Source organism: Antechinus flavipes, chromosome 1 (genome assembly GCF_016432865.1).
Source record: "Antechinus flavipes isolate AdamAnt ecotype Samford, QLD, Australia chromosome 1, AdamAnt_v2, whole genome shotgun sequence".
In the NCBI taxonomy this organism is placed as follows: domain Eukaryota; kingdom Metazoa; phylum Chordata; class Mammalia; order Dasyuromorphia; family Dasyuridae; genus Antechinus; species Antechinus flavipes.
The window spans coordinates 58,807,300-58,830,092 of record NC_067398.1 but is presented as its reverse complement, the minus strand read 5'-3'; the positions used below and the strand labels follow the sequence as shown (position 1 = coordinate 58,830,092).

The window sequence follows — 22,793 nt, the reverse complement described above, 5'->3', positions numbered from 1 at the left end:
GGCGCATTCAGAGCGCGCCGACTCGGATCCCCGCTGGAACTCAGTTTTACATCACTGCGCCGGGCATGACGAGGTTAATTCGAGGAACTCGTAGGCAGGCCAGGTCTGACAGCCCGAAATCGACTAGCCTAGTTATGCGCAGGCGTCCTAGCGAGGGGGCGGGGTACGGGAGGAGCGCGCAGGCGCACGGCGCTGTGAGACGTGTCCCCGGGACTGGGTGGCCGGAAGTGGCCTGTGGGGAGCTGGAGCTGGGGCTGCCTGGGTCTTGTTAGTGTCCGCCCTGTCCATCAGTGCTGTCTGTCCGTGCAGCCGGCTGCCAGGATGCTGAAGAAGTTCGACAAGAAGGACGAGGAGTCTGGTGAGGCCCGAGGGGCGACTGCGGGATTTCTGGGCCTGATGCTGAGCGGAGGGGATCCCCCTGCGGCGCCGGCTAACGGGGCGGGCTGGGCCGAGCCGGTCAGGGCGGCCGAGCCCGGGCAGAACCATCTGCCGCTCAGCTCGGCGGAGCTGCCGAGGCCGATGGGAGAGAACGTTCTCCCTGCCCGAGCTTTGACAGGTCAGGGATCAAAGTTCTTTGAACTTTGGGAAGCACGTCATCCATATCTTAGGTACCGTGCACAAGCAAAACAAACCAGGCAGACCCTGGCTGCAAGGAGCTTACATTCAACTGGGGGTGCGGAGCCACATGTCAGGGCATGAGGGGACGGCCCCACCGATAATTAAATGCAGACTACGTGAGGGGCGTTGGGGGGGAGCAACGTGTCAGAGAAATAGGATGGGAGGGCCATTAATCAGAGCGGGGGAGCGAGGTAGTCACAGATAATTAAATACTAACACTGGTGGGAGGGACATTAGCTACACTGGAAGGGGGAAGCCACTTGGAATATTGGCCCCGCAAAGTCTGACAGAAGAGAGACGTTCATTCATTCATTCAAAGAGCACAGTGCTAGGCTCTAGCCGTACAGCTGCCTGTGCATTCTAAAGGATTTCTGCACTCTCTTGATGTGAACAATATGTGTACATACAAGTAGATGCAACATACATACAAAAAATTAATAAGTGATTTAGGAGATGCGGTAAGGGAATACAGTAGCAGCTGCAAAAACATGTAGTTTTGTTTGAACTGAGTTTTCAAGAAAGTTGGTTATTCGGAGAGGCAGAAGTGAGGAGGGAACATGTTGCAGATGGGGAGAGAGTGACGCCAAGAAGGGAGAGGGAGAGAAAGAGAGAGTGTGTGATTGTGTGTGTGTGTGTGTGTGTGTGTGTGTAGCAGCACTCGGGTTTGGCTGGAACAAAGGGTGCATTAGACATATGTGTAATCATAACGTAATAAAGCTGGAAAGATATGTTCTGAGTCAGTATGAAAAGCTTGAAATTACAATTGAAGAAGTTTTTGTCTTATCCTGGAAGTTGACAGAGCTTTTTGAGCAGTGGAATGGCCTGGTCAGGCTTTGCTTTAGTGATACCACTTTGCTAGCTGAATGAGGAATGGATCAGGAAAGGGAAGAACTTAAGAGAGGAAGAGCGCTTGGAGGCTACTGCCATAATTCAAGCAGGAGCTGTGGGCAGAGGAAAAGGTGGGAATGCAAGAAATGTGGCAGGGGTAAAATTGACAGCACTTGACCATATTGGATGTGGGGGGTGCAGAAGACTGAGATGATTAGGACTACCTGTGCAGGAGCGAACCTCAATCCAGTTCAAGCCTTCACAAAGGTTTCTAGCCATTGAGTTAGGATTCAAAGATATATCCCACTTCAGATGTGGATAAAGGTGATATCTAGGAAAAGCAAGAGTCCCATTCCTATTTGCTTCTAAAGTTTTGAAAGAAAGGATGAGTTATCCCCAGGCCACAAGTAATACCTGAGGCAGGACTTGAACCCAATTTAACTGATTCCAAATCTTTTATTTATTCATTCATTCATTCATTACATTATACTGTATTAGTCATATAATAAAATGCCTACTATATGCAAAGAGATGCCAGTCAGGTAACATTTCTTATGTCACCTATGTGTTGGGCACAAAGATAAATGGGATAGGAGCCCTTTCTTTGAAATACTTATAATTTAATGGTAGCCAAAAAGTATTCAGATATAATACATGTTAATAATTATAAATATGTAAGAGCAATGTCAAAGCACTTTGAAATCAGATGAGACATCGCTTTCAGCTATCTATCTTGGGGCAGGGAGACTTAGAAGTTGAAGTGTTCATAGGATTATAGGTCTAGAGCTAGAAAAAATTGAAGAGTCATCTAGTCCAGCCCCTTTTATTGATGAGGGAACTGAAGACTAGAAATATACTTCTACTTACTTAACATTACTCAGATAGTAAGCGTGTAGTAAAATCAGAACTTGAACTCAGGTCTTCTCCAAATCCAGTTCTCTCTATATTGTATTTTGCCATCCTTGTTCCTGTCTGATATTAGATAGGGTACTTACTGTTCCTTGGAAGTTAGTCACCAGGAAAGCCATAAATCCAGAATACCAGGAGCTGGGAGATTTCTGACATTTTGGGATCCTTTCTATCCAGCATAAATTTTGGCAACACTAGTGAGAGGAAGGCAGAGGAAGGGCAGAAGTATATCATAAACTTTATTTGTCAATTTGAGATGCTTTTGAAAAAACACCAAGAACCTGAGACAGAAGTTGGAACTGAAGACTGGAATCCAGCAGTAATGCTGGCTTATACACATAAATGTAGAGAGCTCCCAGAAAACCATAGGAGGGGTCTCCCATGCTCTCTCATGGATAAATTGAATGATGATCTTAAAAGGCCTTCTTGGTTCCCTTATGACTATTTGTCCAGGGCTGAACCTGAGAAACCTATTCAAGCCTTTGCAGATGTTTCTAGACATTGAGTTAGGATTCAAAGACACATTCTACTGTAGATGTGGGTAAAAGTGAGACCTAGGAGAGCAAGAGTCACATTTTCCCATGACATTAAGCTAACATAATGGTTGTTATAAAGCCTTTGACTTAAAGGTTTTCTTGTCTTCTCTTATTTTCTGTGCTATTTGTATCTCAACAGGCTCAGTTCTATACTTTTTTTTTCCTGAGGCAATTGGGGTTAAGTAACTTGGGGCAGTGTCACACAAGTAGGAAGTGTTAAGTGTCTGAGACCAGATTTGAGTTCAGGTCCTCCTGACTTCAGGGCTGGTGCTCTATCCACTGCACCACCTAGTTGTCCCAGTTCTATACTTTCTTGCAGTGTGTTTCCACCAATCTCTGCCCACCTGGTTAAAATTTGACTAGATCATTTCATCTTCTATTTGTGCCCTGAAGTTTTCTTTGAATGTTCACTGGCTTTGAGTAAAGCTAAAACTTTTTTTTTTTTGGGGGGGGAGCAATTTGCATATGATCATTTCTTCTTCCAGAACTAACACCCTCAGGAGACCATTATTAAGCTTTTCTTACTTAACCAGAGGGAGATGACATAGTAAATCTGGAGGAGCTCCATGCATGTTTCATTTATTTTTCTTTCTTTTTCTTTTTTTGATATTTCATTTTCTTCCCAATGGCATGAAAAAACAATTTTTAACATTTTTTTAAAATTTTGAGTTCCAAATCCTCTCTCTTTGTCCCTTACCTCTCCCTGGGACAGTAAGCAGTTTGATATAGGTTATACATATATAGTCATGCAAAGCATATTTCCATATTAGTCATGTTATGAAAGAAAACACAGATCAAAAGAAAAAAAATACCACATACATACACACACACAAAAGAAAATGAAAAGTCTTATGCTTCAGTCTATACCGAGACTCTATCAATACTTTTTCTAGATAGCATTTTTCATCATGAATCCTTTGAAATTATCTTGAAACATTGTCTTGCTGAGGAAGGTTGTCACTCATTGTTGATCATAGCACAGTGTTGCTGTTGCTGTGTACAATGTTCGCTGAGTTCTGCTCATTTCATTCTGTTTTAGTTCATTTAAGTCTTTCCAATTTTTTTCTGAAATCATTTGTTTGTCATTTTTTATATGATAATAGTATTCCATTGGAATCATACACCCCAATTTGTTCCACCATTCCTCAGTTGATGGGCATCTCCTCAATTTCTAATTCCTAAGCACCATTAAAAGAGTTGCTATAAATATTTTCATGGTATAGATCTGCCTATTTTCCTCCCTCTTTTCCCTTCCTTTCCTTCTTTTCTCCTTTCCTCCCTTCCTCCCTTCCTATTCTTCCTTTTTTCCTCCCTCCTTTCCTCCCTTCTTTTCTTCCTCCTTTCCTCTCTCCCTTCCTTTCTTCCTTTTTCCCTTTCTTCCTTCTTTCCTTCCCTTCCTACCTCCCTCCCTCTTTCCTTTCTTCCTTTCTTCCCTTCCTATTTCTCTCCCTCCCTCCCTTCTTCCATATTTCCTTTCCTTCCTATGTCTCTCCCTCTTTCCTTCCTTCCTTGTTGGATCAAAGGATACACACAGTTTTCTAACTCTTCGGACATAGTTCCAAACTGCTCTCCAGAATGGTTGTATCAGCTCACAACTCCACAGGCAATACTTTAGTGTCCCATATTTCTCCTGTACATGTTTTTTGAGGGTGAAAAGTGGACTCCTTACTATTTTCTATATGGCCAAGAGTGCTAAGGCAGGAGTAGTTTGCTGTTTCCTCTCTTGTCTGTAAGAGGGTAGATGTGTGTATAAATAGCAAGAGCCCTAGATGGGTATTCAGAAGGCTTGGCTTGGGTCTCAACAAGCCACTTAACTTTTCATTTTTCTTGTTTATAAAATGTGAATAGCAACATCATGTTTCCACTGTACTGGCTTATTGTGAGAATCAAACAAGAGGATGCATATGAAACACTCTGTTACCCCTAAAGCACTATAGAAATGTCAGCAATAGTAATTATTCTCTTAGTTTTGACCTGTATAGTATATTTCCCTGAGTTCATCTCTTCTGTGATTTCAATTCTTCCAAAAAACTTCCAGAAACTTCCTTCTTCTAAAACCCCCAATCTTTCTACTACATTGACCTCATTAGCTTGCCAGTAAGAGTAGGTAAGGCCTATTCTGTTAACAACTGTTAAGAACAGTTCAAAAGGAGGGATGGGGAAGGGTGGGCTATGGGAGATTAGGAAGTTAGGAGGGGAACTTACTATCTGCCAGAGAAACCTTCGTGGAGAATGTCATGTTGAAACTTGGCTTTGAAATACAGGTAAGAAGGAATTCAACAACAGTCAAGAGCTGGGGAGAAGAACATTTATTAAGGGCTTATATGCCAAGAACTATAGTAAGAGATGGGGCAACAAATACAAACAAGCAAGATAGTCCTTGTACTCAGGAACTTACATGTGGAGATGGGGTAGAATGGGAGGGAGGATCACATGTCAAGGAGGGTTGGAAAAAAGGAAAGAATGAGGAGTGGTGTGAGTGGAGGTATGGTGTGGAGATGGACAGAAGATATCATGGAGTCTTGGTCTAGGCCAGATAACCATGATTTGGTCTGAGCATAAAGTTCCCATAGCATGGAGATGAGGATGACAGCCATGTTCCAACTAGGGGGAGATAAGACTGAAAAGGTAAATTGGGCCTGTGAAGATCCTTAAGTGCAGGATCAGGAGTCGGGATTTGTTTCTATAGGCTGTGGTAAAATTGTCCTCACTCATAGTATCTTCTCCATATCTGGGAAGTTGATGAGGTTCAGGGACAGAATTTAATATTCATTTTTCTGTGTTCAATCTCAACTTTCAGGTGGAGGCTCAAATCCATTTCAGCACCTTGAGAAAAGTGCAGTGTTGCAGGAGGTAAGTTCCATTCTTTATTTTTTTCCTCCAGTTTTGAGAAGTAAACCTAACTTGGATGGAAATAAAATATCCAAAGTATTTGTGGAGAGCTAGAGAACAATCCTTAATTTGGGACACTTAATACCATAATAGTATTCCATTGCAATCATATGCCATAATTTGTTCCACCATGTCTCAATTGATGGATGCCTAGTGATTCTTAGGCATCACGAAAAGAGTTGCTATAAGTATTTTCATAAATATAGGTCTGCCTATTTTCTTCTTCCCCTTTCTCCCTCCCCTTCTTTCTGCCTTCTCCCCACCCCCACACCTTTCATGTTCCAAAAGGGTCCAGATTATTTTAAGCTAATGTTGATTTCTCTGGCTGCATATAACTTTCTCTGGGCTTTAATTAAGTAGGTCATAGAGTCCAGAGCTGGATTTTTATAGGAGTTACGCTCCTCAATTCTGCATATCTGATTTATGTGGCTGTCTTAAGTCAGTGCTTGGCTAAATCTGTGTGTCTTAGGATCAAATTAGGGTAAGAGCTCTCTAAGATGGTGAATGCAGATTTCTAGTTTGAAACATGTTTAATAGAATCTTTTTAGATCTTATAGCCTTTAATTAGAATATCAAGTGCATGTCATGTTTTCATTAGAAAACCCTCTGCTTCTGAGGAACATCCCTTTTTTCATCTTTGAGGAGTAAAATATATACAAACAACCAAAATAAATGTAAGAATGGAACGAGGAAACTGCAGAGCATATGGTTGAGGTTTTCTTGGACCTTCCTCAGCCTCACTTTGCTAGGATTTTTTGAAAGCTGTATAAGTCCAAACCTAGGACAGTTAGTACTTAGGAACTAATATGACCCTGATTTCTGTTCTTGCCAAGAATTGTTACAAAGTTAGTTATTGAATACTTGTGGAGTAATAAAGTTATTATTTGGTGCTGTATCTGCCAGCAAACTCCCACTTCCTCTCCTTTTGTGGTGATTCAGAATCACTTTATAGGTCCCAGCTAAGAATAATTATTAGTGCTGCATTCATTCATTTATTTATTTATTCATTCATTCATTCATCCATTTATTTATTTATTACCTTTAAAAAAATAATTATAACTTTTTATTGACAGAACCCATCCTGGGTAATTTTTTACATTATCTCTTGCACTCACTTCTGTTCCGATTTTTCCACTCCCTCCCTCTATCCCCTCCCCCAGATGGCAAGCAGTCCTATACATGTTAAATATGTCACAGTATAGCCTAGATACAATATATGTCTGTAGAACAATTCTCTTGTTGTAGTGCTGCATTTATAACAGCCCCTTTTATATATATTATATATATGATGTATATATATACATGTATACATATGTATGTATACATGTAATACTGTTATGTATTACATATATTACATAAAATAAATTTTACATTTATTATAGCCCCTTCAGGGCTAACAGTGTTTTATATATATCATCTTGATTCTTACAACAAGCTGGAATGGTGGGAAGATAGCATTGCTGTTCATATTTTACAAATGAAGAAAATGAGAAGCTAAATGACTTGCCCAGGATTCCCCTGTGAGGAAGCAGCAGAGCTGAGCCCCAACAGGCTTTGTAAATCCCTGCCCAGGGCTCTTTTCATACAGTGCTGCTCACCCAGACTGCCACTGCTCCTGCCCTCCAAGCCCGGCTGAACACATGGGAATGGGAAGGATGAAGCTGGCCTTGCCCAGGCCAGGACTCCCTCACGGTTCTGCAAGCCCTCCTTGCCACTTCTTTTCTCCTCTTGCTCACTGAATTCTTCATTTCTGCTTCACTGATAAAATTGAAGCTGTTTGCTACAACTTTTGTTTTGTCCTTCATCCTCTCTGCCTCTTTTGAAGTTGCTGGGAAAGAGATGGCTCTCCTCTACATTCTCTTGCTCGCACCCTGGATGCCCATTGCTTCACTCCCTGCCTTATCTTGGGGATCCTTATTTACTGCCCGTTCCCTGTTGCCTGCAGCCATGTTTAGATTTCTTTTTATTCTCTATGCCCTTGAGTTATGGTTCTTTCCACTGAGAGACAACATGGGGCTAAGAGAATGACAGTCAAGGATGATTCCAAACTTGTGCATTTGAGAAAGACATCTGTCCTTAATTCTGCTCCAGGCCCCACAATCTACCCGGTTTCTCAAATGCACAGTTTGGAATCATCCTTGACTGTCATTCTCTTGGCCCCCATATTGTCTCTCAGTGGAAAGATCCTTTCCTTCCCTTCTATTTCTTGTCCATTTCAGGACTCGTGTTGGTGGCAGATAGGATACCTGCTGACTAAAATTGCTTGGCTGCTTTTTTCCCATCATATAACCTGATATATTCCCAGTTATCAAAGCTACGGTGTTTGGGATAGAACTGAGAGCTGCAGTAGGCTGTTATCTTACCAAAAACTGCTTTATTAAGTAGGAAATACTTAGGGTATTTCCTCTGGTCTAGTTTGGTTAGCACCTTTATTAATAACCAAATTTTCCCACACACAGGGCCATGTTTATCATTGACTAATAATATTTAGTCAGCACATGAACTAGCCAGATTGGAGGGCTTAGAGCCTGATGAGGAGTTTGTTATCTAATTGTCTTGGTTGCTCTTTCTTAGGCTCGAGTATTTAACGAGACCCCCATCAATCCACGGAAATGTGCCCATATTCTCACCAAGATCCTCTATCTCATAAACCAGGTAATAGGAAGAGGCAGAGGATGGGTTTGGGGCTAAGAAGGCAAGCAGAGCTGCCAGAGCCACTGTCTCCCATTAGCTTTCTGGTGGCCTTCATGTTCCCTGGGGCTCAGCTGTCTGCTGGGGGGAGATCTCTGCAGAGCTCCTGAGTCAGGGCAGTGACTTGCTAGTGACTTGATCCTTTTCTCCATATAGAGCTCTTTTTAACTTTATTGTCTTTTGATTCTTATAGGGGGAACACCTGGGCACGACTGAAGCAACAGAGGCCTTCTTTGCCATGACTAAGCTTTTTCAGTCCAATGATGTAAGTGTTGCCTGCTACATATTAATCAGATCTCATAGATATCTCTCCCATTTGTAGAAATCTTAGTCTGCTGACAAAATACATTCTCCTGGCTTCTGGCCTAAGCATTTAAAGTGAGAGAGAGAGAGAGAGAGAGCGCGCAACAAAGATTTCAGTAAGCTCCCTTTGGGAGACACTGAATTCTTGTTGTTACCTTGATGGTGGGCTGGGCTGGGCCAGGCTGGACTGGGCTGTCAGTCTTGTCCCAACAGCCTCTCCCCCTCCAAGTCTTTGAGCATTTCTCCATTCCACTTCTCTGCACGTGGTTCTCAAGACAGAAATTCATTGAGAAGTCAAAATCTCTCCTATTGGCTGCAGTATCTGTACAGTGCAGAAGTTTGGCTTTGACCTTCTCCTCTCTCCCAGCTAAATCTTTGTGCATGTATCCCTGGCAATAGTGTTCAGCTGTTGTAATGTTAGAGTGGGCCAGGCCTTGCAGGCTTTGACCTTCCCAAATCTCTGAAGTCTGTAGGAAGTTCGAGGAAGAAGATGAAATTATGAAAAATGGATGTTATTTGCCATCTGCAAAAGCACAGGTTTCTTCCCAAGAGGCGCCTGTGACTAACTAGGGGATTGGTGTCCATGAGAAGAAGCTGATTGGAGAGTCCGAAGGGAAGCTGCCATTCTCCATGGCAGAAGTGCTTCTGGGTGCAGGCTTCTTTTGTGTTGGAATGGAAGTAATAAGACTTCTTCTCATTTTGCTAACAGCCCACTCTCCGAAGGATGTGTTATCTGACAATCAAGGAGATGTCCAGCATTGCTGAGGATGTCATCATAGTCACCAGCAGGTTAGTTTGGGGGGCTGAGAGTGACTTGGCTTTAGGAGGAAGTCATTCATTCAGAGATCCTGTTCCGACCTGGGCCCCATTGGTTCCTCGGCAGAGCACCTGTGCCCACTGACTTTTGACTCTTGGGTGGCAATCCCGAGCTCAGGATTTGCAGGACTTATCCATGGGTGATATCTCTGTATTGTGACGTCCTGAAAGATTGCTTCTTGCTTTTACAGTTTGACCAAAGACATGACTGGGAAAGATGACAACTACCGAGGTCCAGCTGTGCGCGCGCTCTGCCAGATCACTGATGTGAGTGCTCTTTCCAGCCTTCTCCATCTCACCTTTGTTTCCATCTTCCTGACGCTGCACCCAGACTTCCTAGGTCTGTCCCCCCTGGCTCTCTGTATCCCTTCCTTTCCTATCCCTGTGCTGACAAGCACTCTCACCCTCCTGTCTTCCAGAGCACTATGCTGCAGGCTATTGAACGCTACATGAAGCAGGCCATTGTGGACAAGGTGCCCAGTGTCTCCAGCTCCGCCCTGGTGTCCTCCCTGGTATGAAAGTTGTAATAGGGACGTTTGAAGACTAGTGAACAGCTTGGGGTTAGGCACACTTAAAGAAAAATCAAAGCCGTCAACTTTCTCATTTATCCCAAATCTATCTTAAAAACCACACATGGGATTTCCCCCCACATTTCTTCCACCTAAGAGGGTCTGGTTTCATTGAGAAGGGGAAAGGTTGAGTGAATTGATTGTGGTCCAATCTTGAGGTAATGGCACTGGGGCAGTTGCAGGTTGCACAAACTACTTGTTACTTATGTAATTACAAACTTAAATAGATATGTGTTGGGGGACCCGATACCTATCCAAGTTAGGGGTACAGAGTAAGGGGGTAGGAGTGCCTGAAAAAACCTGTGAGGTCGAGGTGTGGGATAGCAGGGATTCCAGAAGGGCATTGGAGCCCCAATCACTCCAGTGAATACTCTTGCTTAATTGTTTGACCGTCATATTCCCAATCTTCTTATTTTCTTCACAGCATCTGCTAAAAAGCAGCTTTGACGTGGTAAAGCGATGGGTGAATGAGGCTCAGGAAGCAGCTTCTAGTGATAACATCATGGTCCAGGTGAGGGCCTGGGAGCCAGTCCTGGGAAAAAGAGGGACTCTTTCAGTATGTAGGCACATACTGAGTACGGTGTCCAGCACAAAGCAGGCACTTAATGTCACACATTCCACACATTTTGCCATGTCACACAACCACGTCAGGAGCCCAACCTGGGAGCTCTCATTTTTCCCTTCTCCATGTCTTTTGTTCCCTATCAGTAAATGAGCTGAATGCCATTCTGGTTCATGGAGTATTATAAATATAAGTAAAATCTTACCTAGTAAAAGCTCAGAGCTTTTGTGGGAAGAGTCAGGTGAACAGGGCTTCTGACCTGGGCCGTCTTGGGCATGGCAGCCTCGGCTCTCCCATCCGTAAAACAGAGGTTGGGGCCTGAGCGGCCTTGTTAGCCGCTCCTGGGTCTGGCTCTGTGACCTCTGCTCTGAGCTGCCTGTCCGTTTGCCTCTGGTCCAGTACCATGCCCTGGGTCTCCTCTACCATATCCGGAAGAATGACCGCCTGGCTGTCAACAAGATGATTAGCAAGTTCACCCGCCATGGCCTCAAGTCCCCTTTTGCTTACTGCCTGATGATCCGTGTGGCCAGCAAACAGCTGGAGGAGGAGGACGGCAGGTGAGGAGGTCTGTTTCTCTCTGAAAGTAGAGTTCCTTCACCCACATTGCATCCCCTGAGCCAAGTCTGCCATTCTCCTTGACAGCAGAGACAGCCCCTTGTTCGACTTCATTGAGAGCTGCTTGCGCAATAAGCATGAGATGGTAGTGTACGAGGCTGCCTCTGCCATTGTCAACCTGCCTGGCTGCAGTGCCAAGGAGCTGGCCCCTGCCGTGTCAGGTAATCCCCACTTGGGGGAGAAGTTCACTGGGCATCCAGGGTCCCGGGGCTGGTGCCATCATCACAAGACAAGAGGCTGCTTTGGTGGAATCCAAGCGTCCCCCCTTGACTCTCCCTCTGAGAAACAGAGTAAACCAACATCTCTTAAACATGCCCTCTGTTGATTCTGGCGCTGTGTGGCAGAGATGTGTGAGCCGCAGTCGGCTTTGGAGACCTTAGAGGCAGCTCGTGGTTGAGTCTCCCAGAGCCAGGAGGAGACTAGGCATTCCGGTGGGTCCTGCATCCTTGTTTGGTGGAGAAGACTCATATAGATAATTAGAATGAAATGCTGAATCAGGGACCCAGAAAATAAATGCCATAGGAATTCAGAAAAGGGAAAGCCACTCTGAGGTAGCAGAGCAGTCCTTCCCAGGGGAAGTCAGCTCCCAAAGGGGCTGGGGAAGGGGATGTTCAGGCTGAAGGGTAAAGGGAAAGCTTACACTTGGGGATAGAACAGGGGAAGATGGAAGTTTTTATATGTGGATGTACTTTGCTTTCGCATAATACATTTGTGTATTTGGTATGATAAGGGCTGGAAATGAGTGAGAGCTTTCCTTTGCTTGTTTAGAACAGGATTAAATTCAAAGAGGAGCATTTCCTAATGGCCTTACTGTACAGGGCTTAAGTGGCCAGGAAATCTCCTCTTACTTTCAGTAAGGAAATGGAGCCAGCGTTGAGGTGGGGATGCCATGGGTTGAGGGAGGATGAGGATTGGAGTAAAGAGAGACTCTCTTAAACACTTATATCTCCTCAACACACGACCCCTTTCCTCTTGGCTATCGTTGTCATTTGGCAAAGAGACCAAGGTAACATGTATCTTCATGCAGTGCTCCAGCTCTTCTGCAGCTCCCCAAAGGCCGCGCTGAGATACGCTGCTGTCCGGACCCTCAACAAGGTAGGGTCTTGAGATGGCAAGGACAAAGCTCTGTGGAGAGGTATGGGGGACTCGAGTCTAGGATCACTAGGGGGCTTTCTTGAGCTTTCTGTGTTTTGGAGAAGGAATCAATCCTTTTCTTAATTGGACTTCACTCTGAGCCCAAAATTAAGTTGTCCCCAAGGTTAACCTTCCAGAAAGAAAACCTTGGAGAGCTCACTTTAATGCCTCAGAAAGTGAGACAAGAAAGAGAGGCCCAGCTTCTCATTCTCTTTTCACACAGGTCGCCATGAAACATCCATCAGCAGTGACTGCCTGCAACCTGGATTTGGAGAACCTGGTGACCGACTCCAACCGCAGTATCGCCACCCTGGCCATCACCACACTGCTCAAGACGGGAAGTGAGAGCAGCATTGACCGCCTCATGAAACAGATTTCCTCCTTCATGTCAGAGATCTCCGATGAATTCAAGGTCCTTGGACATGGTGGAAAGCTGACTTGTGAATAGGCTTGGGAGGAGCTGGACTATAGAGGGAGAGAAGCTGACCCTTCTGTTTATGGGGAAGTTTATTTTCAGTTCCAAACAACCAACTTACAAAGATGTAGAAAAGTACCTATTCCTAACCTTATTACCTTATTACCTTAATGATTACCTTGACATCTCTGGCCTCCTGGGAGAGATGAATGTACACCTAGTCCTGTCTTTGAACTTGGATACTAGAATTAACTCTTGAGTTGGAGCATGGGAGTTGGTCTGCAGAACTTCATTTGTTGGCTTCAGTCTCTGGTGGGTTGGATCTATATAATCTTTTCTAGGGCCTTGGCATTCTGAGACAGGAATTAGATCACTGGCCAGGCCAGTCCATCCTTCCTTTAATAGGTCTCTAAGGTGAGGAAGCAGTCTCACTTTGTAGTTTTGAGTAGCAGCAGAACTATGTAGGAAGAGACTCCCTATTTTGATTTTTTTAACATCCTTAGTGACCTTGGTGCTGGAATGCCTCCTGCTCACCCTTCTTCCTCTGATTTAGGTTGTGGTTGTCCAGGCCATCAGTGCCCTGTGTCAGAAGTATCCTCGAAAACATGCAGTCCTTATGAACTTCTTGTTTACCATGCTTCGGGAAGAGGTGAGACTGAGAAGTCACTACTAAGTGTCCACCCCTCCCTGGGCAATCTTGAACCTACCTCACTGTTTCTCTCTTCAGGCTAAAGAGAAAAATATTACGTTTTCTCTTTCTCTGCCTTTCAAAAAAAATGTCCACAGGGATTAGTATTAATGAGATAATGTCTGTGTCACTTTAAATTTTTGCACACAGATGGTGTGAAAACAGTGTTAATTATATTATATATATTAACATAACTATAAGTAGTTATGTTAATAACATAATATATTATTATTATAAGATAATATATATAATAAAAATAGCATTAATAATTCATAGTTAATTACTACCTCTAGTTTCAGAGATATAGCAAAATGGCTAGAAACTCTGAGGAAATGCTTCTAAAGGCATTCTTCTGTTTGGTTTCCTGTCTATGAGTTTCTGTGCCAGTAGGTCTTGTAAAGGCTTTCATTAAGTATTTGTGTAATGGTTTCTTGAAATATTTACACCTAATTTTTTGTTTCAGTCACAAATAAATAATTGATTTTTTTTTTTTTTTTTTTTTTTTGGCTCAGACACTTGGGGTTAAGCCCAGGGTCATATAGCAAGGAAATGTTAAGTGTCTGAGACCAGATTTGAACTCAGGTCCTCCTGATTTCAGGGCTGGTGCTCTGCTCTATCCACTGGGCCACTTAGCTGCTCCTTATGCTTCATTCTTAATTGGTATCTCTTTAGAAGTAATCAGTTCTCTTTAATTCTAGATAGTGGAAAATAGGAGCAGGTGGGTTAGATATGACATAACAGTCTTTGTCCTTCCAAAATGATTCATGAGTTGAGAAAATTTAGAACAATTAGTAAAATGGGACCCATGGTCTATATTCCAGCTTTCTTTCCCTGATGATTAGTGTTAGTTGAGGAGAAGGTCTCCATGCCCAGCTCTCTGCCTCATTGCAGGGTGGCTTTGAGTACAAACGGGCCATTGTGGACTGCATCATTAGCATCATTGAAGAGAACTCAGAGAGCAAAGAAACAGGGCTGTCCCACCTGTGCGAATTCATCGAGGACTGTGAGTTTACTGTGCTGGCTACGCGAATCCTGCATCTCCTGGGCCAGGAAGGCCCAAAGACCAATAATCCTTCCAAGTACATTCGCTTCATCTACAACCGTGTGGTCTTGGAGCATGAGGAAGTCCGAGCAGGTGGGTCTCAAGAATCATGGAATAAAACGTTCATCCAGTTTGGATGGGGCTGGTGTGCCTGAGGCCAAAACTGAGGACCGTGCAGTGGCTGCCTGACAGTGACAGGGTCGTGTGGCGTAAGAGAAAGCGAGCAATGTTAGAGTGATAACAGTAGGGATTGAGCTTTTGCTGGGTGTTTGACATTGGGGCTCATGTCTCCTTGAGCTGTCCTTGACAGCAGGGACAAGTTAAATACTAATTAGTGTTTTATGCTGTGGCTACAGGTGCTGTTAGTGCTTTGGCCAAATTTGGGGCCCAGAATGAAGAAATGTTACCTAGCATTTTGGTGTTGCTAAAGAGGTGAGTCCCCTGCTCCTGAGACAGGTCAGAGGTCTTTCTGTACCTGTATCCCACCAGGGCCCAGGATCAGGTTCTGTGTGGTGTTTAATACTCTTGCTGTGTCCCAGAGAGAATAGATAGGTAGCTTCCATTCCTTGTTTGACGATGGGCTGAAGAGTTGGCTGTTAGCAGGGAGCAGAGCCTCAGTAGAGTCACAGACAAAATATTGCCCCCATCTCAAGTTCACATTAGTGTCATTGGAAAGAAATCTCTAGAGATTTCATTTTGTATTTCCCAAGTAATGGTAGTGAGCCATGGCCCTTACTTTCTCTAGAATTAATGAAAATCATCAAGAAATTAGAGCATCCTTCCAGTGCAGGAAAATGGATCTTGCTTGGATTAGGACTTCCTTCTTGTTTCAAAGACAGGAGTGTTCTGTGTTTTGTCTCTAGGTGTGTGATGGATGATGATAATGAGGTGAGGGATCGAGCCACCTTCTATCTCAATGTTCTGGAACAGAAGCAAAAGGCACTTAATGCTGGCTACATTCTAAATGGTAGGTAATTGAGAAACCTTAGGGAATCGGGTCTTTGGAAACTTGAGCCCTCGCTACATCCCAGGGCTACAGATCCCTCCCTTAGCACAGGCGGCCTTCTGCTGGGAGTCCATGCTGTTATTCTGTCACAGGATGTCCTCTCCTGGGTTATCTCTTGGAATAATAGAATGCATGACTAGGCAGCTGAGGCTCTTTGGAGAGGAGCTGGAGCAGCATCATGGCCCCAGTGCCAGCCAGGTGGAGCTATGGGTCTGGGGACAGCACGGGGTGCCCCAAGACCCTGATTCTTTCTAGGGAATTGCTGGTGGATTCTCTGCTTTCACCCAAATAAAAGCTAGTGTACTGACTTCTCTCCCTCTCTTCTAGGTTTGACAGTGTCCATCCCTGGCCTGGAGAGGGCGCTCCAGCAGTATACTCTGGAACCCTCTGAAAAACCTTTTGATCTGAAGTCGGTCCCCTTGGCCACGACCACCATTGCAGAACAGAGACCAGGTGATGGCTTCCCTTTGACTCCAAGGGATGTGCGTGCTGAGGAGGACCATGGGGTGCCCTGTGGTGGCTAAGAGACCTCAGACTGGCCCTAGCCAACCTCATCCCGGCTTGTCCTAGAGACCAGAGGCTTTGGTGCCCCTGCTCAGAAACTTTGCCTTGAAGAAATAAATACCCTGGTCTGCTGTGGCTTTGAGGCGAACTCTGGCTCAGAACTCATGGCCCTTGTTATATAGCCATGAACAGCAGGGGTGCATGGAGCCCTTCTAAGCACTTTTTCCTCATTTGGAAATCCATGGTGCCAGATGCACTGTCTGAGGCTCTGGTCAGCAGTGCTGCTTTGTGGTCCCGAGAGCCGATTAAGGCACATAAGTCACAGTAACTAGACTACGGCTACTTTATAGTTATGTGTTTATTTCTTCCCTGTAGAGAGCACTCCTATCACAGCTGTCAAGCAGCCTGAGAAGGTAGCGGCCACACGACAAGAGATATTCCAAGGTAAGTAATGAGGAGGGGAGTTAGAGATGCTGATCTGGGGTTTTAAAAGTCATTCCTCCCTCAAAGTGTTGCCTCTTTGCTTCTAGTTGAGAATCAAAGGTCCCTAGTGCTCAGTCAATGCAATGATAGCCATTAGTTCTTAAGGAGGCAGGTGGTATTTGCTATTATAATATCCATATTACTTCCCCAGCTGTTTCCTGTTTTCTTATCCTAGCTCTTCTCTTCTGTCAGTGTGTTGTCCCTAAAATGAAAACAAACTCTCTTAACTAGTTAGTATCACCAAAGATCATCCATCCATTCACTTTCTATTTTTTCTTTTTAAATTTCTTTGGGTTACATTTTAAGTTTTCAAACTATCTCCCTCCCTTTTCCAACTTTCTATTTTTTTTTTAAATTTTTATTTAATAATTACTTTATATTGACAGAATCCATGCCAGGGTAATTTTTTTTACAACATTATCCCTTGCACTCGTTTCTGTTCCGATTTTTTTTTCTCCTCCCTCCCTCCACCCCCTCCCCTAGATGGCAAGCAGTCCTTTATATGTTGGATATCCAACTTTCTATTTTTAAAATAAAAATTGTATCAATGATTTTGGGTTTTGTGCATTACCAAAATTTTTTCAGTATCTCCTCTTCTTCAAGAGAGCTATCCCATAAAACAAATAATATTTTTAAAGACAATGAAAAAGGAGAGAAAAAAATCAGCAAAACGAATCAATACATTGAAAAAAACAACAGAAAACACATGCGTGTACCATATTCTAAAGACTTTCCACCTCTGTAAAACCGTCCCTCACTTCCAAACAGTTCTCCAGTCCCCTTAAGAGACTAGAGTATCAAATGCCATTTTTAAAAATACTCAATGAAGTAAATTCCAACATTTACACAAATCCATTTGAAATAAAGCACTTAATAATAAATTTTATATGCATATATATCTATATATATGATAAAGTTCTTTCTAATATCTAAACTCAGCTCTGTATATAATCTCACAGTATTTTTTATTCTGCTGCAGACTATTTCCAGACTTCTACACTTACATATACTTTAACCTCTGGGTAATACTATATCATTCTCAAATGCAGATCTTCTATGAGTTGTGCTGTCATTTAACATCAGTACTGGATAGTCTAATGCAGCTGTTCATGCTATAAAAAACAAAAAATAAAAACACCTTTTGTTTATTTAGGATTGTAAGCAATTAACAACTGAGTGAGTGTTACCTACAAAAATACTTCAGCAGGTGGAGATTGTGGCCAGGGCAGCAAGCTTTGTGAAGGAAATAGGATATGAGTTGAGCATTAAAGGGGAGGTACAGTTTGAATAGCTAGAAGGGAAGAAGAAAGTGTTCTAGATAGAGCCAGAAGCAGGACAGAAAGCATGGGGGTATGTTGGATCAACCGTGAATGTATAGCCACATGTATGCATGCATGTATATGTGTGTGTGTGTGTGTGTATTTTCATGTGGCCACACATACACACATGTCCATTCATCTGTGTGGGCATTGGCCATCTAAGAAGACTCTGCTATAAGTTTGTTAGCTAATCTGCAATGGGATAATCATTTTACTTATTGCTGGTTGATCAGCCCTTCACTTTCAAACTCTTGGTTAAGTCTTCCAGATCTTTCCTTCTTTACTTTCAGCTGAGAAATCCATCTCATGCTTTATTGAGAAAATAAAGACTATCATCCTGAGCTCCTCCCTTCTGTTTATCTCAAACTCCCTGAAGTCCCACACTCTCTCTTCTTGTTTACTCCAATCCCTAAGAATAAGAAAGATCTTCACTTTGACAAAATCAGCCCCTTCCATCTTCTCCAGCAGATTGCCTCCTGAATTGTCAATTTCTCCCTCTCCTTCCCTCCTGGTTTTAAATATGTCTAAGTCTCCTTGCTCCTTAAAAAACTTTACTGGATCTCCATGTCCTTTCAAGATTTTGTCCTATATCTCTCCTCCCTTTTCAACCAAAGTCCTAAAAAAAAGTTGTCTCGTTAGTTCCACTTCTCCTTCTCTCATTCATTTCTTAACTCTGTCATTTCACTTTGGATCTTATTGCATAACTGACATTTCCCATTCTGAAGCTGCCACTTATCTCTTATTACCAAATCCTGTGATCTCTTTTTACAGTCCTCGTCCTTCCTGACCTCTCTGTGGAGCACCCCTTCCTTCCCTACTAGCTTCCTTCATCTTGCTGCTCATTCCAGCCAGTCTAGCCTTCTAGCAGTCCTGGCATGTGGTGCTTCCATCTCTTCCCATTCTGACTTTGTACTGGGATGTGTCCTAGCCTTGCCTCCCTCTTGTAGAATCTCCAGTCTCCCCCAAGACTCAGCTCAACCATCACCTCCTACAAGAAGCCTCTCCTGATCACTCCCAGGCCAGGGCCTTCCCAAACAACCTTACGGCTACTTTGTATTTATTCTCTGTGTGTTTACATATGGACACTTTGTCTCCTTCAGTAGAACATAAACTTCTTGAGAACAAGGCCCATTATTTCTTTTCTGTGTTTGTAGAGTCACAGAATGATGACTGCACATAGTAGATATATTGACAATATCTACTATTCTGATACATCTGCTTTATTGATAAATTTAGGTTTAGATAAGGAGAATTGAATGGAAACCTTTAGAGATTTGGATATCTAAACAGAACTAGCTGATGTGATATAGGGAGTCAAGTAAACATTGCTTCTTGCTTTCAGAACAATTGGCAGCTGTGCCAGAGTTCCGGGGGCTGGGCCCCCTCTTCAAGTCCTCCCCAGAGTCTGTGGCTCTCACTGAGTCTGAGACGGAATATGTCGTTCGCTGCACCAAGCACACATTTCTCAACCACATGGTGTTCCAGGTTGGTAGGGCGGTCTGCTCTGAGTCCTTGCTTACAGGCCAAAGGGAGACGTGTAGGGTGTGGGCCTGGGTGGATGTAGACACCAAGCTCCCCTCTCTCGCCCTCCCTGATGAATGTCCCCTATAGTCCAGGATTGCCAAAGGGACCACATTGTATCTGGTGATTTAGCATCAGTGAGAAGGAGGTTTTCCCTCTGCTCTTCCAGAAAGGGAAAGGGCTTCCCAGGCTCCTGAGAATGAGCAGGGAAAATGGCGTCAGAGGCAGAGCACTAGACGTGTGGGATTACTGGGAGCAATGGAGGCTGCTCCGCTGAGATCTGTTGAGGACCCCAGACTTCTCTTAATGCTTCTCCCCCTCAGTTTGATTGCACAAACACCCTCAACGACCAGATCTTAGAGAATGTCACGGTGCAGATGGAACCCACAGAATCCTATGATGTCCTCTGCTACATCCCTGCCAAAAGCCTGGCCTACAACCACACAGGGACCTGTTATACCCTCGTGGCATTGCCTGAAGGGGACCCCGCAGCTGGTAAGCTCACTCCAAATGCTGCCCGCAACCCCAGAGAGATGCTTTAGAGCTTGAATGGCACTGTTTACTGTGAATGTGTTCTTTAGAATTGGGAAATTGGGTTTTAAGATTTTAGGGAGAGTGTGTATGGGCATGCATCTATAGCTCCCTCCCAAGCACAAATTTATCTCTCCAGTTTTGATGTAAATAATTTCTTGAGCATCATGTGGCCCTCACTATCACTTAAAGTCTCCTCTCTTTTCCATTATGTTTTATTGTCTATTCTGCATCTGAGAATGTCATAATAGGCTATCACAGGGAGAGTCCTACCCTCACCATCACTGTGTAGCTTGGCTCTTGGGCCACGCCATAGAATTGCTCTTGGCCCTGTGGTTTTTTCTGATAATGTAGGAGAACCCCCCAAATTTAAAGAATCACCCTGCCTCTTGACCACTTGGCAGCAGTGCCTCTCACTGTGTCTGGAGTTACACTGACCGTCAGCTTCTCCCCACAGTGGCCTGTACTTTCAGCTGCATGATGAAGTTCACGGTCAAGGACTGTGATCCTACCACTGGAGAGACTGATGATGAAGGCTATGAAGATGAGTATGTGGTAAGTGTCGGGGACCAGGGATGTCTGATGGCCAAGCATCCTTTTCTTGAGATTGTCTAAACCAGTTCTTAGTCTGGGATTCAGAGATGTTTTTAAACTTAAAGTGGGGAATGACAATTTTGTTTTCACGAATCCAGCTGAAATGTAGGCTCTCCTCCAATTAAAAAAAATATATATATTCTGAGAAGTTTGTAGGCTACTGTAGACTGACAAAGGGGTCCATGACATAAAAAGACCAAGAACCTCTGATCAGACTATGTTCTGGGCTGGAGGTTTTCTGATTGGAATCCTAATACATTTGCAGACATTTGTTGGTTTTTAAGTTAATAAAGATCTGAATATTTTTGGCTTTGAAGACATCTCTTTCTCAAATCATTCAGTGGTTCGATTCTGTTTGCTAAATCAGTTTTAGGGACAAACTTCTCATGACTCTGAGGAAGGCAAAACTATAACTCTGATTTCACCTGGAGCATTTGTGGGGGTTTTGTTTGTTTGTTTGTTTTCCTGAGGCAGTTGGGGTGAAGTGACTTGCCCAGGGTCACAAGGCCAGGAAGTATTAAGTGTCTTGAACTCAGGTCCTCCTGACTTCAGAGCTGGTGCTCTATCCACGGTACCACCTAGCTGTCCCCTGAAGCATTTGTTTTATACCCCAAGTATTTGTTCAGAGAATGATTCTGGAATCTAAGTCAGAAATTGTTAAAAAGGATAGTAAGGATGGGGGCTGTGCTCTCCACCCTGTCCCACGCATGTGTGAGTTGCCAGACAGAATGACCAGCCTTCTTAAACACTTGGGGGCTCCCCACACTCACAGATTGTGATTCCCCCTTCCCATAGCTAGAAGATCTCGAGGTAACACTGGCAGATCACATCCTCAGGGTTTTGAAGCCAAACTTTGGGGCAGCCTGGGATGAGGTGGGAGAGGAATTTGAGAAGGAAGAAACCTTCACTTTATCCACCATCAAAACACTTGAAGGTAAGTTCCAGATCTGAAGCAGCTGCTTTCTGATTTTTGTGTTGACCCCGTACTACAATTGAACATGGAGCCTCAAGTGTCCTCTCCCTCCCTTGCTGGGGAACAAGGCCTCCTGCAGAGCACATCCTGTGCCCAGGTGCATGCTCCCTCTCTGTGATTGCGGCAAGAAGCTTTGTAGCTGGGTGGGGTGAGCAGAGAGGCATCGGTTGGTGGTTATGTCTGGGCTTTTCTTACAGAGGCTGTTGGTAACATTGTCAAGTTCCTGGGGATGCAGCCCTGTGAGAGATCAGACAAAGTACCTGAGAACAAGAATGCTCACACATTGTTCCTTGCTGGTAAGTGCCTGTCCCCAGGACAGGAGGGAGCCTGAGCCACATATCTGATCAGTGCCCTGTTTCCATGCTGACAGGATGCCCCCTTTTCCAGAGGCCTCCCACCCCTCACAGAGAGTGTAGTATTGCATTTGCAGATTTATCTGCAGAGTCTGCTTCAGTGCCCTGCTTACCAGCTGATCGCCACGTTCAGTGTCAACACCAGTCCCCTGGGATGTTCAGACAGCTGCTTTGCAGCTCTGGGTTTGGGGACTGTCCCCACCAACTGAAGCTTCTCGTTGATTGCTATTCTTAGCACAGCACTCAAATAACTCAGTCAGAGCCCTTCTGTCAGCCTCATTAATACCAATTTACTTGGACGGTAGAGTTTCATATTTGTCCTTCTGTCATGTTTTATGCCCTAATGATGTGGAAAAGCAGTGCTGACTTTCAGCACTTTTTATAGGACTTTCAGCCCTTTCTACAGGACCTTTCCCCCTCTTTCTAAAGGGCTTCCTTCCCTATTCCAATAACAAAGACTCGCTTCTTTCTGCAGGAGTCTTCCGGGGTGGTCACGACATCCTTGTGCGCTCAAGGCTGGTCTTGACAGACACGGTGACGATGCAGGTTACGGCCAGAAGCACTGAGGAGCTCCCGGTTGACATCATCTTGGCATCTGTCGGCTAAGGAGTTGTTCTTCTTGGACTCAGCACCCTCTGACACTACGACTCCAATGGGGAGAGTGATCCGGGAGACTCCCCTCTTCACATGGACACAGTGGAAACCTCCCTTTGGCAATCGCTTCTTTATTAAAATTATACATTTCTGACTTTTTTAATTAGGTGATTTTGTTTTTAAGGCCCAAATGGTATTTGTTTCAGCTTGTGCTGAAGCTTGCTACCCTACCTGTTGGCTGGCCTTCAGATGAATAAAGTTACCACCTACTATCTCTGAATTGTGTCCTTGAAGGAG

The 22,793-nt window shown here is 44.0% G+C and overlaps 1 protein-coding gene across 2 annotated transcripts; it reads left to right on the top strand.

The window, feature by feature from the left end:
* The first annotated feature begins 157 nt into the window (after window positions 1-157).
* COPG1 (COPI coat complex subunit gamma 1) lies at window positions 158-22,776 on the top strand. Of its 2 annotated transcripts, none has more exons than XM_051983413.1 (24): window positions 158-358; window positions 5,692-5,744; window positions 8,358-8,438; window positions 8,668-8,739; window positions 9,487-9,566; window positions 9,785-9,860; window positions 10,013-10,105; window positions 10,587-10,673; window positions 11,124-11,281; window positions 11,370-11,500; window positions 12,367-12,434; window positions 12,697-12,885; window positions 13,442-13,537; window positions 14,468-14,711; window positions 14,975-15,050; window positions 15,482-15,585; window positions 15,952-16,077; window positions 16,504-16,572; window positions 19,273-19,415; window positions 19,775-19,946; window positions 20,440-20,537; window positions 21,372-21,510; window positions 21,747-21,845; window positions 22,378-22,776. In XM_051983413.1, the coding sequence occupies exons 1-24, from the start codon at window positions 322-324 to the stop codon at window positions 22,506-22,508; spliced, it is 2,622 nt and encodes an 873-aa protein (XP_051839373.1). In that variant the 5' UTR covers window positions 158-321; the 3' UTR covers window positions 22,509-22,776. The 2 variants fall into 2 exon arrangements, with proteins under 2 accessions (XP_051839373.1, XP_051839362.1); XM_051983402.1 differs by having other exon boundaries at window positions 11,367-11,500.
* Window positions 22,777-22,793: the final 17 nt, after the last annotated feature.